Here is a 19,470-nt window from a genome sequence, read left to right on the forward strand (position 1 = left end):
TTTTGATAGTTAAGAATTGCTTTTTTTATCTATATTCATAGATATAAGATTACTTTTCCTGTTCTATTGAAATATTTCAATCTTTTTCTCTTTTTATGATATTTGTTACCTGTACCAAAGGTACTGAATATATCATATATCTGTGAAGAAATATGGATTTAGCTAGATACCTCTTCCTATTCTCCTCCTTCCAAAAAAGTAAATTATTTCAAAGTTTCTTTATTATCTCTTTTCACCTGTAAAATGGATGTAAAGGAATTTTGCTGCTATACTTTTGTAAATTTTTTTTTGATAATTTCACTTCAATGTTTTAGAAATGTTCAATGTTCTAGTTTCGCAAAATTATAGATGTTCTCCACTGAGTTTGTATTGCCACAATAGAACGTTTTTTTGCAAAATATTCTCAGATTATTTCCAAACAAATAGTTTTAAAGAGCTGAAGGATTGAATATCTCAAAGTTAAGCCCGGATAAAATGCGAGATCAGTGGTTGGGTGCCGGGTAATAACAGATAAAAATTTTCTTAACAGCTAGAAACACTTGCTCAAAAGAGGAAAAAAGGATAGGATAGGAGATTTGTAAAGGATTTAACAGAGTGTAAAATCCCTTACACACTTCCTAGTTAAGTTCCGTGACAACAGCAGTTATAGTCATGAAAATGGTGTCTTAAATTGACTATGCACTATATGATGAGATATAGAGACACATGGAGTTAGCGTTACTATCTCAAAGACAAGTACAAGGTAAGTGAGGCAATCAGTAACTAAAGCTGCAGAATGCTATCGATTTAGTACAAAAAGCACTTTTGTATATTAATGGTCAAAACAAAAAAATTCAAAGTCCACATTCTTTTGTGACATCACAGCATATTTTAAAAAGCGAAAAACAATAAATTATCACAAGGTAACTTTATTTCCGTAGTTCAAACTGCTCTACGTCACTTGAAATACAGATTTGGACCATTTTTTGAATTTGATTTTGGGCACTTTCTATTATATCGGAAGGTGCGCCATTACGCTACAGAACGCCATGACCTGCAACGTTGATAGAAGGGTCAAATAAACCTAATATTTAAATTGTTCCTAAACTAAAAAGTAAACTAGGGTCTTTTTTTAATCCAAAATTTTACATTTTCTCCTTTTATCCAATTTTTTATTTTTATTTTTGATGTCACAATTGCGGAAAATACGAATAAAAAAATAAGCATTCTGCTCTTAGTATTAATGAATACAAGGTATCTTTTTGTTCTTAATGATAACGTTCCATAACTTTGTACCTTCTATACCTTCTACTACTCTATACCTTCCACCTATCTTACATCGTTTTCGAGATAGAGGGACACTAACTTCAGAGTTTTCCGCTAGGTGGCTGTGTCACATTGCCAAATGCATAGCCATTTTACTGTAACCAGACATCATTTACATGATATAATTACAATTTGAAGTGTGTTATATTATATGTGTGTGTGTGTGTGTGTAATGATATCTCTTAATTTAATTTAAATCTTAATTAATTATGTAATTTCTATCTTAACTTAGTCCATGTTAACTTCATTCTAAAATGTGCTCTTATTTCTTGATGAAAATCCCACTTTTTATTTAATTGTTTCTAACACGCATTCTAAAAAATTGCTGACTGTTGTTTCCCACGCCATGAGAAAAAAAATTCTTAACATCTAAGCATTTCGCTCAAAGATACCTGATTTCCTTTCTTATGACGATACGTATCAAAGAAAACCCATCAGAATCTCATAGTAAAATCACTAAAGGGAAAAATTTCTGTTACTATATGTATATATATCTTTGATAAAACACACATTACCAAACTTGTGTCAGCTATTTATCTTTTAAAGAAATTTGGTTTCAATAAATGTTTGTTGGGTAAAAATATTTTCTGCTAAAGTATTTTTTCTTTTTCCGAAAAATGTGATATAAATGAGATAAAAAGCTTGATAGCAGAAAAAAAATTTAATTTTTTTGTTGTTATTGAAATATATCAGCTTTATAATAATAAAAATATTTTCTTCGCGCCTTTGGTGAGATGATACAATGCATGTAAAGTAAAATGGAGAAAAGAGAGAATTATTCCCTTATGTTTCTATCATTGTCTGGATTTCAAGAAACAATACAAAAATGTCTGCAAAAACGTAGTATTAAACCAAATCGGGAAGGAAACGATCATAAATTCGAATAATTTTTAAGAAAAATGGTTAAAAATTTGCTAATGATTTTTTTTAATTCTTAATAATTTTCAACGAAATGTTCATTTTTGTTTCTGAAACTTAATGGGTCCGGTCTCTAAACTGGATGGTTTACAACAGTTTTCTAAAATAGTAATTTATTTCTGATAACTGGTTCGCTTTCCTTTTTAAAAAATAACCGAATCGACGATGCTGATGCGGAAGACTCAATGACGTTGTAGCATTAAATGGTGCCAGGGACATAGTATTATTCTCGGGGTATTTGATTTCACAAGTCGGCTTCTAGTTTCATGTCCAAATAAATAAAAAAGTATTGTATTTGCGTATTATAACCTCACCGCTTAAAAAAAATTGTTCAGATTTTATTTTCAACTACACAAAACTGCTAGGCCCATTTCCAAATAGCTGTCGTATTGCTTCAAAGGCAGATGACGATGAAATTAATAAATATATATTGTTATCGATGGTTATTTTGGATTTTTTTCTGTCAATTTAGCTTTTAGAATAAAATTTTAAATTATTTTTTTAATAAAATCTTCTCTTATTTTCTTTTATCAATATCATTAAATTTGTTTTATTCTATACTGCTACAAAGCTGAATGGCAAATTTGATGCATTTTAAAAATTTAATTTTCTATTTTTAAAGGGAAAAATTCATCAGTTTTTAAAGATAAACCAGTAAATAATGTGAGAGCACTGGTTGAATTGCTGAATGTATTTTGAAATGAAATCTAAACTCTAATTTTATATAAATATTTCATAAATATTTTTCATTAATTTTTATAAATTTGGACGAATTATACGAACAATAAAAAAAAGAATAAAATGAATTTTGCTTCAGAAATCAGGAAATGAATATGATAATGAAACTGAAATATATTTAAGGTATTTTGCATAAAAGTTTCTCGTTGGCATTGTATTTTGCAAAATATTATTACGATTTATTTTATATTATTTTATTTATTTATTATTATTATTATTGAAATTTCGAAGAAAAAGTCTTCGAACTTTAATTATTTTCGTTCTTTTGCTCCATATCAGAAGTACGAAATTTAACTATTTAAAGATATGCTTTTTATATATTTTAAACATGGACTAATATTATTCTTAATTCCGCAGAAATGAATACGGAAACGCACATATAAATAAAAAAAATAAACAAAAATACAATTTAAATTTTCGGTGGAATTCTTCGAGTTCATTTACCTCATGTATGCAATTTTAAATATTTATTCAACAGGTTTATAATATTTTCATTTTAGTATAATGTCAGATATTTATAAGTTTAGAAATACTTTTTTGTTCAGCTGAAAGTACAATTAAAGAAATCGGGTGAATATTTACGTTACATGAATTATAAAATGAAACATAAGGACTGATAATCAAATATCAAGTTTAACACAAACAGATTTTTGAGATTTAATGAACAACAATAATTTATCATGTTCAAGTAAAATGAACAGAGAAAAAACACACTACATAGAAAATCGGAAAGATCTAGAACGAGCAGATTCAATCAAATTTCGGAAGCTTATTTTATGATTATAACACGTTCTCTATATATATTTAGTATGCAAGAAAGTTACATTATGAAATAAGTAATTAAATTTTATTTACAAAATTTACTATTTTATGATTATTATTTAATATTAGCTTCGAGAATTGTTTTCATTATATTAATTCATTAATTTTGTTAAAATATGTAAATAAAAATTCCTTTTTTAAATCTTATTCAAATGTAACGCGGGAATTATTTCTTTATCCGACTGCCCCCAAAAAATACCATGTTCATAAAAATTGAGTGATATTCCAAAATGGATATGGAATCATTTTTTTAAAGTAGCATTTATTATTATTTTTTTATGAAATGAGAACATTTAGGTTACATAGTGTGGTTTACTTTTCGGATGTTTTTGTTTAATCAGTAAAAAAAAAATCAAATTCATTTTTATTACTTCATATTCATTTTGAAATAATACTTAATATTCACGAGCAGTCTGTAACTTGTTTGAGTTAAAAAGTAAATAATTTCCTCTTAAATTGGTATAATTTGTAAAAGTTATACTGATCTTTTTCAAACTTTGCATGAAAAATATTCAACGATATTTATTCTTTCTCTTTGTCTATCATTCATTTTCTCAAAAAAAATTATGATTATAATAGCTGCTTTTAGAGATCAGTTGGTTCGTCAGGATTAATGGTTGCTAAAAATTTTAATTAAATATTTTATATAACAATTTTATTAGCTTCCTAAGCAAAATATTTACTTTCCTCTTGACTTTGATAAATATATAATTAATAATACTTTAGAAACTTTAAATCATTTTTTTCATTGTGCTATACATTTCTTTGTTTTCTATCTATATCTTTAACTAACCAATTGTGTAATAGGAAAGAGTGAAAGCGTTTAAAAATGGACACACTTTTATAAATTTTTCATCTTTGCTTGATTATGAAACCAAGTCTTAATTGTATGTACAAAAAAGGAAAGATTTTATTGAAAGCACGTTTTATACTGAAACTCTGTCAACATAGAAAAATAAGCAGAATGTTCATATTTTGATGAGTAATAATGGAAAAAAGTCAAAATGAAATATTAGTAGCAACAATTAAAATAGTTTGAGCTTTCATTCAACGGTGAAATATATTATTGGAAAACACGCTTAAAATAATTATATTTTAATGTAATTGAAAATAAAATTTTAATGTAATTAATGTAATTGAAAATAAAATTTTAATGTAATTGAAAATAAACTTTTAATGTAATTAATGTAATTGAAAATAAAATTTTAATGTAATTGAAAATAAACTTTTAATGTAATTAATGTAATTGAAAATAAACTTTTAATGTAATTAATGTAATTGAAAATAAAATTTTAATGTAATTGAAAATAAAATTTTAATGTAATTAATGTAATTGATAATAAAATTTTAATGTAATTAATGTAATTGAAAATAAAATTTTAATGCAATTAATGTAATTGAAAATAAATATAATTAAAAATAATATTTTTTATTTTAATGTAATTGAAAATAAAAGGAAAGGAAAAAAAAATCGGTTAGAAGAAAAAATGTGAGCTTTAAGAAGACTTAAAAATCATTTTTGTTCTGTAATGTTTTCTGAAATTTCATGATAAATTATTAAAATTCCAACTAATTTTTAATGAATTAAAATATCTATCGAAGATGCACATTTTTACCTTTCAAAGTATATATGTGTCCAGTTATGAATTCTAGATCAAACGTTCTGGCCTGTAAACCGCAACACACACACAAAAACATTTTTTTTTTGTTGTTGTTAATAATAGAGACAGCGGTACTCTTCCATGTTCTGCTTACCAAGAAAATTTATTATTTCTGTAAAATCAGTTTTCTTCTCTACAATATTCTAAATAGAATTATTTTAATTCTAACCATTCAGTATTAAAAAAAGTTTAATTCTTTCAATTTTATGACTTTTAAATAACAAAAAAAAACACCTATTGGGAGAATATTTGTCCAAATATTTAAGTCATAATTATTATAAGTTATAGTTATTATATCTTAATTTAAGCATAGTATTTATGTAGGACTCAGAAATCACTACTATTTTAGAACGCACATTTAATTACATTTAGGACGATTAGGACATTTAGGATATATATATACATTAACATAAAAGAATTGAACATTCAGTAGATTTCGTCGAATACGTCGCATCTCGTCTCGTCTTTACTTTCGTCCAGATCCGTCTGATCTGACACGTCTTCACTCTCGCCCAGATCCGTCTGATCTGACACGTCTTCACTCTCGTCCAGATCCGTCTGATCTGCCACGTCTTCACTCTCGCCCAGATCCGTCTGATCTGACACGTCTTCACTCTTGTCCAGATCCGTCTGATCTGACACGTCTTCACTCTTGTCCAGATCCGTCTGATCTGCTCTCCGTCTAACCAGCGTCAACTCCGTCTAACAACCAGCAGATGGCGCTCGCCAACAGGCGCTCGTCACTACATTTATTGATATAAAATTTAATATTATAATATTTATTTATTTCTCAAATATAAATTAATATTTACACTAATATGTTCGAAAGTAATGATCGTTTTGAGTTTCTGATTTGTACACTAGGTTTCGCCTTTCTACTCCAATGATTAAGAGATCAAGATAATAGAAGAAAGAGACAATCATAAGATTTTATCGCTGAATTAGACAATTTGTCCGAATTCAATACCAAATAATTAAACTGCTTTTGTTTACTCTATCAATCCTCCCCCTCAGTTTTTTTAGTTTCACTGTCAATTGTTTTCGATATTCTTTAATGTTTTCTGGTTCATCATCCGATTGTTTACCTTAATCTTTCACATATTTCAATCAATGAATGCTCCTGTTATTTAAACGTGGGTAAATAATTTTTGTTTCGTCATACCTAGAAATGTTCAGGAGTTTTTATCTTCTGAATTGGGATTCTATTCTTTGATAAAAGCAAATGAAATCATTTCAATGGGAATAAAATGTAGGAAATAAATTTCAAAGAATTGTTCTTGCAATTCGAAGAAAATTATTTTCAGTTCTCTTTGAATGTGCATTTAAAATTGTACTTGAAACATTTATATTAATTAATTTTTAAACTGTCATAACTTTTATTCGCAGTTTAACGGATTTCTAATAGGTTCAACAAATAATCTAATCCCTAATTAAAATCTCTATTTGACTTATGCCTTTCTGTCGTTAATTTAAAATTAATTAGAATGATATATAAAATTCGAATTCATATTTTATTACTTAATAGCGCAAAACATTTCACTTTTTTTATTTTCAAAGCGATAAAATAATATACTTTTATTCCTGGTAGAGCATGTCTAGATTGTCTGTTTTAAACAACATAACGTTTTTAGGCAGGTATATTACCTATAAGTTGTGTGGCATCAAAATAGTTAAAAACATCAAATTTTTATAAAGCAAACCATTTGCATCAGAGACTAAATTAGCAGACTAAAGTAGCAAATTTAGTATTTTCGGCATCGGTTTTTGGCTTTCCTCTAATAAATAGTGAGTAATATTTATATTAGAAATTGGGAATTAAGCTTTAGGAATAATTAAACTAATTGACATTAAATATTTATAAAGTAAACCATTTGCATTCCTGTAATAAATAGTGAGTAATATTTATATTAGTAATTGGGAATTATGCTTTAGGAATAATTAAAGTTTCATTTAATTAAAAAGCAATCAAAATTTTACCATTTTTTCTTTATTTGACAAAATTAGCATCACTTTAAAATTTAAAAAAAATTCAGTGCAATTTTTTCTTGGATTTAAAAAAAACCTTTTTGGATATTTGTCATGCAGCACACTTTTATAATTGACTTTATTGAAATGCTCTGTTAACTGCTAATGGAACACTCTATTTTCACAATATAATCTTTTATTCAACAGAACTTGTTAAATTTGTATTTCAGAAATATTTGATTTTCAGGATTTGCTTATGTACTTACGTTCAAATTTTTATAAGTATTTCATATTTTTTAATATTTTTTTATAATTTCATAAATTTGTAATTTATTTAGAAAGAATGCGAATCTGTATTATAAAAACGCAGTCGATAAAGTATGTTTTGTATCAAGATAACATTAACACATCACGATTCTTCGGACTAGAGATTTGATATTTTTTTTTTCTTTTCCTTTCCTTTTTTCTTTTCTTTTAATTTATTGCTAATGAATGTATGCGCAGAGAAAATGTATGCATTTTCTTTGGTTTGTTTTGTCTGCTTTAATTAATAAACATTCTCTTTCTTTCACGAACTTCAGCCATTATATTTTTCATTGATTTAATATATTATATAATATGCTATTTTAAACATTTTAATTATTAGATATAAATATTAGGTATTTCATTTATTTTAATAATTTGATCATTTAATTTCTTTATCTTTAGGTCAACCTTTAGTTTTTATTATTGGCTCAAATTTTTAAAAAGAGCAGTATATAAACAAAATATCAAAATAGTTTTTTAATTTGCCGTAAAAAAACTTTGTTTATTTCTTATAATAAAAAAAGCGCACTTTAAGTCGTTGCAAGCATTGAAACAGTTAAATGAAAAGTATTAAAAATCAAGCTAGCACTATTTAAAAAGTGTCTCAAAATCATTCAGATTGAATTATTTAAAACAATGTATTCTTCTTATGCAGTAAGAAAGGCTTGAGTATGGGCAACTAATTTTTCTTCATAAACTTGTTGATATGAGCAGAATATTATATATTTTAGAAAATGCTAATTGAAGTGACATCTTTTCTGGAAAAAAAAATTATTATCTTTAAAAAAATCCTTAAAAAGAAAAGCAATTGTTTGCTTATTTAATGGCAAAACTCTTAGAAAATCAATGAAAATTATAGAACTGGCGGTTCTACAACATCTATTAAAGATTATATTCCTCGAAATAAAAATACTTAAAAATTATAATATTCAATTTTTTTCCTTGTTATATTTATATGCGTGGTTTTGTTTATTATCAATAATGAAAAGCGTATGAAACAATAAAAAACATCTTTCGAAATCTGTTAGTCTATCCAGAAAAATCAGAAAATTATTACCAGAAATCAAAATTTTAAAAGAGCAAATTCTTCTTCTTCATTATTTATAATCCTTTTAATATCCTGAAATTTAAAGAAATTTCATTGAAAATTATCTAATTATTGATTTAAAAAATTTGCGAGTTTATTTAAAATATTTAATACGGAGAAGATTTGATGACAGCTGATAACATAATGCGTATCTATTTATATCATTAATACCAAATATTTATATATTTTTATTTCTCAGTTCTACACAAACAGCATATGATGGTGATCTACAAGTGATAGTAATTACTTATTTTAGAATATTTTTTTTTTATTTTGATTTAATAGAAAATATTTTTAATATAATATTATAGAATTTTTAATATAATTTAATAGAAAATATTTAAATTAGAAAATATTTTTTTTATTTTGATTTTAATAATCAGTGTATTTCCGTATCAGTGTATTGGTTTCTTATATTTTTCTGCTATCTTTTGTCCATAGGCCAAAGCTAATTCGCTTTTTTTATAATTATTATAAGTCTATTTGAAAGGCATGTCTCACAGATTGTAAAAAATAGCTTTGCCATTATTAGCAATCCCAATTTACCCATTAAAAAATAATTAATACAAGATGTTCATAGAATATTAAAAGGAATTCTTACTCTCCCGGTTTATTTTACTAATTATTCTTTGAACTATAAATAAATCATAAAACTTTCTACAAAGAGGCTTCAAAAATAGAAATTCATTCGATTTGGCGTCATCTTTGGCGCTGTTTACTTTTAGAGACACTTTCACTAATTGTCAGCAACCCTTGCTACAACTTTCCGCAATCAAGATACCTAAGTCTCAGCTGAACCATTTTCACACTCAAACAGAAAAGACAGCAAACAAAAGACCCTAATCCTTACGCGCTTTCTTCTGCAAAACAAAAGATGGAACTTTTTCCCCCGCCAATTCTCATCCAGATAGAGATCGAAATAATGTGACCACTGGGGCAAAAGTTCCCACACGTGTTTTGTTAAATACCCCCTTTTTCAGACCCGTGTTCCATTATGGCCGAATGCCATTGCATAATGCGGGTTTTTTTTATTTGTTGATTATTTTTCTCGCTGGCAAAAATCAGGCAGAGAAAAAAAGGGGGGTTCCGTTAATGATTGGCCATAAAAACCAGAAGCAAAACCCATTGGCAAGATTCCTAATAGCCGATGACTGATGGAAGTGGTGATTGTTTAGATTTCCTGCTATATACGGAAGATGTTACAGGAAGTAGCCTATCATTGTTGAGGTTCTAAATATACACACTAAAATCCAAAAGAGTGAAAGTATGTTTCTATTCTGCTCGCATTGTCTGTGTGTGGTAGCTTTTGCCTTTCCTTTTATTTCTGGTTGAATAGCAATTTCCGCAACTTTCAACTGGATCAGTTTCCTGTTAGGTCGCAAAATATATGATTGATGATTGAAACATGCATTTCATATGGATGATGAAGAAAACAAGAAAAAGAAAATAATGTCATTTGTTTGCGATAAATATCGTATAGGAACACGCAGGAATTTTAAAAGAAATCTTTTATCGGAAGGTGGATGGGTGTCAAAGCAGGCATTCCGAAACAATGAATGCAATGAACCTTGACTAATGGATTCTTGTTTCATGACATGGGATTTTGATTCAAATTCTAATTCGGGGAAAGGATGAAACCATCTACAGTGTGAAGAACCTTCAAGTTCTATAGGTATACCGATCAGATGACATTATGGAATTCTAATTTTCTAGTGCAGTTTTTGGTTGTCTAACTACGAAACTATTGTACAAAAACTATTTTGAGATTTCTAATATCTAGAAGAACCAAACTTCGTTTGGCAGGGTTGTGTGTGTGTGTGTGTGTGAAATTGTTTTTTTTTTTTTTGGTGAAAATATTTAGATACAAGTCACATGCTGATTGCATATAAACCTTTTCCAATCTTACATGCATGTAAACTGATCATTTAAATAAATAAAAATATGAATGTATTTAGTTTAACATGTTATTCGAAACCATCTGCTATATGACAATATTCATTTAGTTTATCTATCATATTTTTGAGCTTACATTCAGTTAGCATGCTAAAATCGAGTCCGAGATGGCACTTTACGACATTGCTAGCATGAGAGCAGATAGAAAAAGGCTGTAATAGTTAGTTATATTTTTTTTGGTACAAAATTGCGTTTTTTAGGAAATACACCTACTTATATAGATAAACTAAATACAAAAATATTAAATATAAATTACATAAGCAAAAAATAAAGCAAAAAGCGCAACCGAACCAGGACCTACGTCATTCATATTGTTCTGGCTACTATACGGCACTGCCCGCACTTCGAAGCAAAAGTTACTTATTCAAATATTGAGGAAGAGTTCTTTTTTTGTGTGTGTGTGTGTGTTTGTGTGTGTGTGTGTGTGTCTGCGTGTGTAAAATCGCGTTTTTTCAGGAAAATAGACAAACTTAAAAAGCAAAACTTTATCTAAATATAAAGTTTGATCCAAATCGTTAGATCTGTTCCCGATACACACGAAATAAACTTATATATATACAAGACTTACTCTTTTAAAGTTATAAGATAAATTGAAACTTGTATTTCTTTTTTTATTATTATTATGATTAGAACATTTTTTTTTATTCTTAAAAATTTAAGATAAGAAAAATTTGCTGTTTCTTATTAATTATTTTTGTTTCTATTTTTTCCTATTGAATATTTTTATAATGTTGCGCAACTTATAAGAACACATTAAAACTAAAAATATTTTAATTTTAATTATGGAAATCATTTAATTACAACCAATGCAACATTTAAATTAATTTAAAATATCGATGCATTTCGATATCACAGTCACGAACTTCGCATACAGTTAGTTCCCAATAATGTAAAATTTATAGAATATCAGTTCTACTCAAAATTCGGATGGAATAGTCAGGAACATGGATGATGTGCATTTCACTTCTGAGAGGGGGTAGGAGGTGACACAGTGAAAATGATAACTCTAGAGATGAACTTTCCCAAGTCATAAACTAATATACAACGCTGTAAACACAAGTTTGGCGAATTTTGCAGAGTAAATAATTTTTTTTTCTTTCAAAAAAATTTTATTTTGAATAAACGCCAACAAATATCCTTAAAAATACATTCTTGGAGTTAAAAAAAAAATTGTTCTTCTTTTTAATACTGCGTTTATATTCATGAAAACATCCTCGGTGAGTAGGGAAAAAAAAGAAGAAGAAAACCGTTTGATTATGTCCGTTAATTTTAACTGAATGGTGAATAAAATATCGGCTTGGGAAAAGGAGGAGTACTCCTCCCCCCCTCTCATTCACCACATCTTTGAGAATTATCTATTACTTTAGGATTTATAACCAATTTTAACATCTCATAGCCATTTGCACAGATATAGTTTCTAAAAAATTTGTTTTGGATTTAAAAAAGTATAAAAACCATAAAAAGGATACTTTCTGAATCCGAAATAAAAGTTTAGAAACTACATACATACAAATCCTTATAGAATTTTCTTTTTTAATACATTCTCTATACATTCTTTTCTCAATACATTCTCTCTTCAATACGTTCTTTATGTACACTTCGTATATGAGAAAATTAAAATAATATATAAATATTTCATTATGCTAGTTTTTCTTTTTATGCGTCGTAAAATACATAAAATAAAATATGAAAGAGAAATATTTTGTCATTTCCTAGCTAACTTCTTCTTAGGATTATTAAAAGGATAATTATCATAATATAAGGATAATTATTATTATAATATAAGGATTATAATTTCTCTTAGGAAAAATTAATTAATTAATATATTGTTTTAATTATGAATATTATATCATGTAGATATGTTGAATGCTGTATTCGAGTCAATAATAAAATTTTCAGTTTTTAGACATATAGAATTTTTTTAAATTATTCAGTTTAAATATCAGGCCTATAAATTTAACCTGAAAATATTAATAAGTTTGTATGTCTCTATATAAGATATCTCTAGCACAGACGGGCAGACCTCGAACTACCAAATTTGATATGTAGTTACTTTGTCGAATAGGGCGCAATCATTAGGGCTGTGTGGCCTGGTGGTAAGGCCCCGGCTTTGGAGACGGAGGGCTTCAGGTTCGAGACCCGATTCCACCGAAGAACCGTCATATAAGCGGGTCTGGTGCAAGTTAAATCCATAAGGGTTCGAATTCCTTTCATTAATAATTCTGATTGTATTTTAAGCTTCTTTAAATACATTTTCATTGTATTTCTATGTTGTCTTTTTTCATTATAATGATAAAAAAGACGGTTATGATTCTTGAAATGTATGTTTTCAAATTCTCTCTTAAGATAAGAAAAAATATACAAGAGTTATTAATAAGATAATCTGATAAATAACTTTAATATATTCCAGTTTCGAGAAATTATTTGAGGTTTCATATGGTATAAGGAAATACTAAAAACATTAGGAAAAACTATATTTCGCCCTAACATTGACTCTACGATCTTCTTTTTCTGAATAGAATTTACTGACACTTTTAAAACACTTCTGGAGTTCTTTAACTTAAAGACGAAAAAATAAAAAAAATAAAATAGGGTTGGGTTATCCATTCTTGCGTTACCCATTTAATGATATACATTGTCAATAAGCATGCAGGAAAACAATTAGATAAGAGAGTGAAGATATTTATTTACAGAGCGGTTAGACGATCCCAAAGTTTCTTTTGTACTAAGATGGCGAAACTCTTTAAATTTAGTGGTATTATTGCAGTACCTGGCCTTCTATTTAAAATAAAAGCACTAAGAAAATTTAACTAAACGAAAATGAAATGTACGAAATAAATTCTAAGATCCAGATAACTTTACAGGCTAACATAATTTTCGAAACAAATAAACATTCATAGAAATATGTTATAAAAAATTTTTATTCATTTTTTTCGTACAATTTGTATACACTTTAAATATTTATAATAATTAAGATATTTGTCAAAATAATTTAGTAGCAGTTTTTTTAGCATAAAGGAAATCGAAAATCAAATTCTTTTGAAATTGCTGATAGTATTTGAAAAAAAAAAAAAAAATCCGATGAAAATATTTTTTTTCTTTTTCTACAATTTATATGTATATTTTCTTTATATGCTTTAATGTATGTTTTCAACATTAGATGGCAGCACGAAACTTTTTAAATTTGGTGTTTTTGTAATAAACATCATAACTTTTCCCAAAATTTAATTTAGTTATTAAATTAAGAATCATTAATTATCCACTTTTGATTAAGATTTGTACTTTTCAGATATATTTCGATATATCTGTGTTGTAACTATAGTTTGTAAACATTACTAGATATAAACATATCTAAAATATATTGAAATCAAAATAAATAGAAATTTTGATTTTTAAGCAGCAGTCGAATCATTCTTATAAGATTCATATTATTTTTTAAAATTTTAGTTAACAATGTTATATCAAAGACATCAATGATAGAATTTCGAAGATTGTTTTTTTAATATTAATAGTACCAGATTATACAAATACGATTTTAAAAATTCAAAAATAAAGTAAGTTTTGCAAATGAAAGAGACAACAGGATATAAAGAAGTAATACAAATTCTTTAATTGTTATAAAAAATTAAATAAGAAAAATGTTTATCAAAATGATTATTCGAAATTTTTTATTTTTTAATTTAAAAATAAAATGGAGATTTTAAACCGAGAGGGAAAAGTGTCTTGCTCGTTATTTGCTTTGATTATAATTATATTTTAATCAGTATAAATAGGTTTCGAATCTTTTTCATGAAGAATATAATATTGCTTATCAATTTCGAAGAAAATTCAGTCAAAAAATTTTTATGTTAAATTCGATTAAATTTTTTTTTCTCATTTTTAAAAAATTGTATTTTTATCTTCCAGCATTTTTATCGATTGAAGATTTACTTCAGCTTCATAACAAAATCACTTTCTAATATCTATTTTGATGATGCTGATTATTTTGTGATAGAAACTAATTTTTAAACCAGATGTTTACAATAATCAGACTTTAAAATTGAAAAACAAATATTTTCATTAATAAAATTGTTCACATTTAAAAAGAATTTCTAATATCAGTTCTATATATTTTGTTATTTCAGCAAATATTTGAATCATCATCGCCCATCAATATACAGTTTTGGGAGCAATCCAATAGAATATTTTTATACAAAATAATCCAAAGAAACAAAATAAAATTTTAGTGTGTCCCCAATTTTGATTCTTTCCAGTCTTTATTGAAAGTTTAATCTTTGGTTGGCGCTGCCGTGGTTGTAACATCTGTGGAGTTGTTACTTGTTGATGATTCTACTGCAGTTTCCACATTACGAGACTCGCCAACTTGCTCTGGATTGCCATCTATAAAATTGTTTTCCGTTACTTCGTTCAATCTTTCATTAGAGGCTGCAGCTTCAAAGTCGATGGATTTTTGGACCATTTTGCCGCCTTCTGTAACTTCATCAGTGATTGCATACGCTTGAGTATACAATGGCTCATCTTCAACAACAAGGTCTTGGACAGAATCCTCCCAATTGGCAGCCTGCTCTTGATGTGCGGTTTCGACAGGCACCTGCTGATGAGCGTTACTGAAGGTGAGGTATGGAGCTTCACCAGAGAACCTGAGGCCAGGGATGGCTACTCCGTAGATGTTGGTTTTGTCGATTCCGAAGAATCCGTTGTGGCGGTGGGAGTAGAGTCCTGGCTCGTTGCTGACGACGTCCGCGCGGTATCCGTTGTGGTCGGCGACATAGTTGACGATCCTGACACGTCCATCGGCGACTCTGAGGCCGTAGGAACCGATTTTGTTGCCGTATTGGTCGCCGGTTTCTCGACGGAAAGAGCCTCCCGAAGCGTGGTCTTCGTTGTAGCCGAACGTGTACTGGCCGAGCGTCTGAAAGATTTGAAATTTTTTTTACATAAAATGAATCATCAATAATTCATTACAAAAGAAACCTCATTTTACTGTGGAATATGTCAGCATTAGCAAATAATAGGACCACTATAAGAAAATATTAAGTTTAATATGTCCTTCATGAAAAATTAAAGAATAAGAAAAAGTAAGGAAGGAAATATTGAGTTAGATTTTGTTCAGTCGTTAGCAAAAAAAAAAAAAAAAAAAAGGAACACCTCTGTAACTTTCGTATTTAGTATCGCATCTCCATAAAATTGGTGTCGATGGAAATGGCTTAAAGGGACAGATTTGTTGAGATACACAAACTGGTTAACCGAATTAGTAAGCATAGTTAATTAAATACTATCTCGAAATTTTTCCATTACGAAAATCAATATTTTTCAATAATTCGATTCATCAGGTCTTTTTATGCATGTGTATCAAATTTCGTTACAAAATTCGTAGTAGTTCGTGAGATATATTTAATTTGGTTTGCTGAAAATTTCGCTGAAAAGGGGCTGATCCACCGAGGACCTATATTACGTCTCAGCTTGTAAATAGAAAAAATAAAGACTTTTTTCGCGTTTTTATCCCGGGTTTTTCGGAGGAGCAAACCACATAACTCAGATTAATTTTTAATACGAGTATTTTTTTTCCTTCAAAATATAATTTTTTTTTTCTTTTTATTTAAATATTGAAGAATCACCACCACTTTTGATTATTTAGTTTTTTTTTAATTGATACCGCCCTAAGAAATTAACATACATAAATCTTCTCGAATTATGAAATTAAGTACACTTGTGTTATAATCGATGACAAAACACTTGTTTTATATTTTATTTCTTTACATTTCATTCTTTTCTTTTTTTTTACTTTTTATGACAATTATCAATTGGTAATAAATTAAATAAATTTTTGGTCCATATATGCGGTAGCTCCTGGTGAGTTTCTGTAACAATAGATCTCAAGATTGGACCGCAGAAGATAATTAAAATAAAAATTTATGTTTAATTCATTAATAAAATAATTTTTCTTTTATATCTTAAATTTCTATGAGAGGAGGATGATGGAGATCATTAATCATTTCATTTTCTAAGACCCATACTACCGAAATTCAGTAGGTTTTCTTTTAAAATATCATGGGTAGCGATATTTAAATTATAATCATCCTGTGTTTACACAAGCAGCTAACTCGGGATTATGATATTCGAAAATAATCATTTTATAAAATTTTCTGCCATTTTTTTTCAATAAAAGGCATTCCAAATCATCCTAATTCAATACAATTTGTTCAAAAAATTATGTGCGCTTGTAATAGGCTTTCCTATAAAGGAAAAACAAATGTTTATTGCTACTTCTTCTCAATATAATAAGATTTTTACACTTCATATTATAAATTTTTAAAATTATTTCATAATTTTCTGAGATTTCTTATGAAATCTATTTTTGAGATGGAAATATAAATGCTTATTTCTCTGCTGAAAAAAATAAGCAAGCTTACGTTTTCGCTTTTGTACTGATCGCTGAAACCTTTCTCGGGTATTTGGATTGTCTGCGAGTTGACATTATTCCACAGGAAAATGCATGCGATGATAAACTTCCAAAATATCTGTTGAAGAAAAAAAAAACTTGATATTAGCAAGGCATATATATAGAACAATTAACTTCCTTTATGCAAAAATGAACGTATGCAATGAAAGAATATATATAACGAGCTAATAATTGTAATTAAACAAAATAAAAGGGTTTAAAAACAAAACATTTTTTTATTACAGCCGTATTCTTTTTTCATTCATAATTCAACATGTTTATCAATCAGAAACAAATTTCAAAATATGCATTTTTAAATATAATTGTTTACACAAAAAATCACGGAAAAATTCCGATGTTGATTTTTTTTTATATTACTATTCCATTTCAAGTTATCTGTTACATATTAATTTTAAAAATATTCTATTTTACATGGAACATTTAAATAAAAATTTTAATACTGAACTAAAAAGGCACAAAAAGGCAATTCATTGCATAACTGTAGCTTTATTAAAATTTGATGATAAAATGTATTTTCTTCATATTAGACTTTCGAATGCATATATCGCCTGATTTACGGGGATTGTGAATTAAATGTTCATCTCACTCTTATCTGAGAAGTTCTATTAAAACAAATATGTATAAAAAAACCGTGCGCACTAAGTTTGAGGGGGTGAAGCAAATAGTTAGCTAAAATTGTAAAAAGCAACTATGATTAAAAAAAAAAAAAAGGTGAGATCTACTCTCAGAAAAAGCATATCAACAAAAAAATTACTTTTTATTGCAAAATAAGTAGCAATGCAAAGAGGAATATGCCAATAATGCGATTTATAAATGGCACAATTCGCTAAAAAGTATGATGTGGAAGTTGCCACAAAATTACCATAATGATATCAGAAGTATTGCAATTCCTAATTCAAATGAAAACCGCCAATTCTTATTAAAATTTCGTCAAATATTACGTTAATAGTAGGAGTCATTTAGTTTAACGGGTGGAGGTTTTTTTTTTGACAATATTAATATAAGCCATTAAATACAAAATTGAATTTTTTATTGTAATTTGAGTTTTGGGAATTAATAAAGCAGAGAGTGATGTAGCAGCCAAGGAAAACGGAGGAGCAAAAATAAATAATCACCAGACTTGTAGGATCTACGAAGACAAAATATTACGGAGATTTTTTTCACTTTTTGAATATAATTTAATAAGAAAAGAAAAATAGTCAAGCCGTGGGGAATTATTAGCCGTTGTTATACTGCTGGATACGAAAGTTAGGAATGACTACCCTTATTTATACATAGTGTAATTAAAGGAATATATTCGAAAATTTCTCTCATTTATTTATGGTATCATAAAAAAACATGCACAAAATAAGATTTATAAATAATCAGTGAACAAGCAAAATTCCAAGATAAAATTGAAACGTATAAAACGGAATAAAAATAAGGGGAAAAAATTATCGTTTGTTTATTATGCATTAAAACGCTAAAATAAAAACAATAAAAATTATATATGATTACAATCGTTCATAAACATAATAAGTAAAAAAATGAAATTATATTCAAATATTTCAAACTCTTCTTCATTTTCTTTTATATGCCATGCTTAAAATAAGATTTCAAATAAATTTTTACATAAGATAAAAGTGCTGGTGGTAAAAAAAAAAAAAAAAATAAGGAATCAAAATTACGGAGTAAAATTTGCAAACTGCATGTAATGCGTCTAAATTCAGAAACAAAGAAAACAAATAATTATTCATAAAAAAGAACATATTTCGTATAATGAATGCCACTATCTTATCTCTAAATGATAAAACTTTAATTTGAGTAAAGAAAAAAAGATCCAAGTTAAAAAAAGCAAGAATTAATGTCATGAAAAAAAAATTTTAAACGATACACAGAAATAATATAAAATATTACAATATCGATGAGTTATCATACAGATAGAAAACATTAATTATAATTGTTCGATCAAAAGAGCAACAAACCTCCATCTCTTCCGTCAAGGAACAGAATGTTTACTTTTTCCCAAAACCCCCCTCAAAATGTTTTTATAGTGGAAAGTGGATTATCCACTTGATTTGAATCCTTCAAATTGGCCTTCGAAAATTTTCCTGGATCTTCTTCAATTCCTTTTTTTCCCATTGTTCTAGTGGTGTCCGAGGAATTCTTGGCTTAAACAGAAGATTTCAACTGCGACGATTCAATACCAAATAACGGAGTTCGAGTAAAACGATACACTGAAGCATCTACAAAGCGAATTGTTTACTTTGGAA

General features: G+C 27.5%; 1 protein-coding gene across 1 annotated transcript; it reads right to left on the reverse strand.

Moving 5' to 3' along the window:
• Positions 1–14,460: 14,460 nt before the first annotated feature.
• LOC129966822 (uncharacterized) lies at positions 14,461–19,205 on the reverse strand. Its single transcript, XM_056081400.1, has 3 exons — positions 19,183–19,205; positions 17,169–17,276; positions 14,461–15,667 (listed from the first exon to the last, which is right to left on the reverse strand). The coding sequence occupies exons 1-3, from the start codon at positions 19,186–19,188 to the stop codon at positions 15,023–15,025; spliced, it is 759 nt and encodes a 252-aa protein (XP_055937375.1). The 5' UTR covers positions 19,189–19,205; the 3' UTR covers positions 14,461–15,022.
• Between the last annotated feature and the right edge of the window lie 265 nt (positions 19,206–19,470).

The sequence above is a fragment of the Argiope bruennichi genome, chromosome 4 (genome assembly GCF_947563725.1).
Source record: "Argiope bruennichi chromosome 4, qqArgBrue1.1, whole genome shotgun sequence".
NCBI lineage: Eukaryota > Metazoa > Arthropoda > Arachnida > Araneae > Araneidae > Argiope > Argiope bruennichi.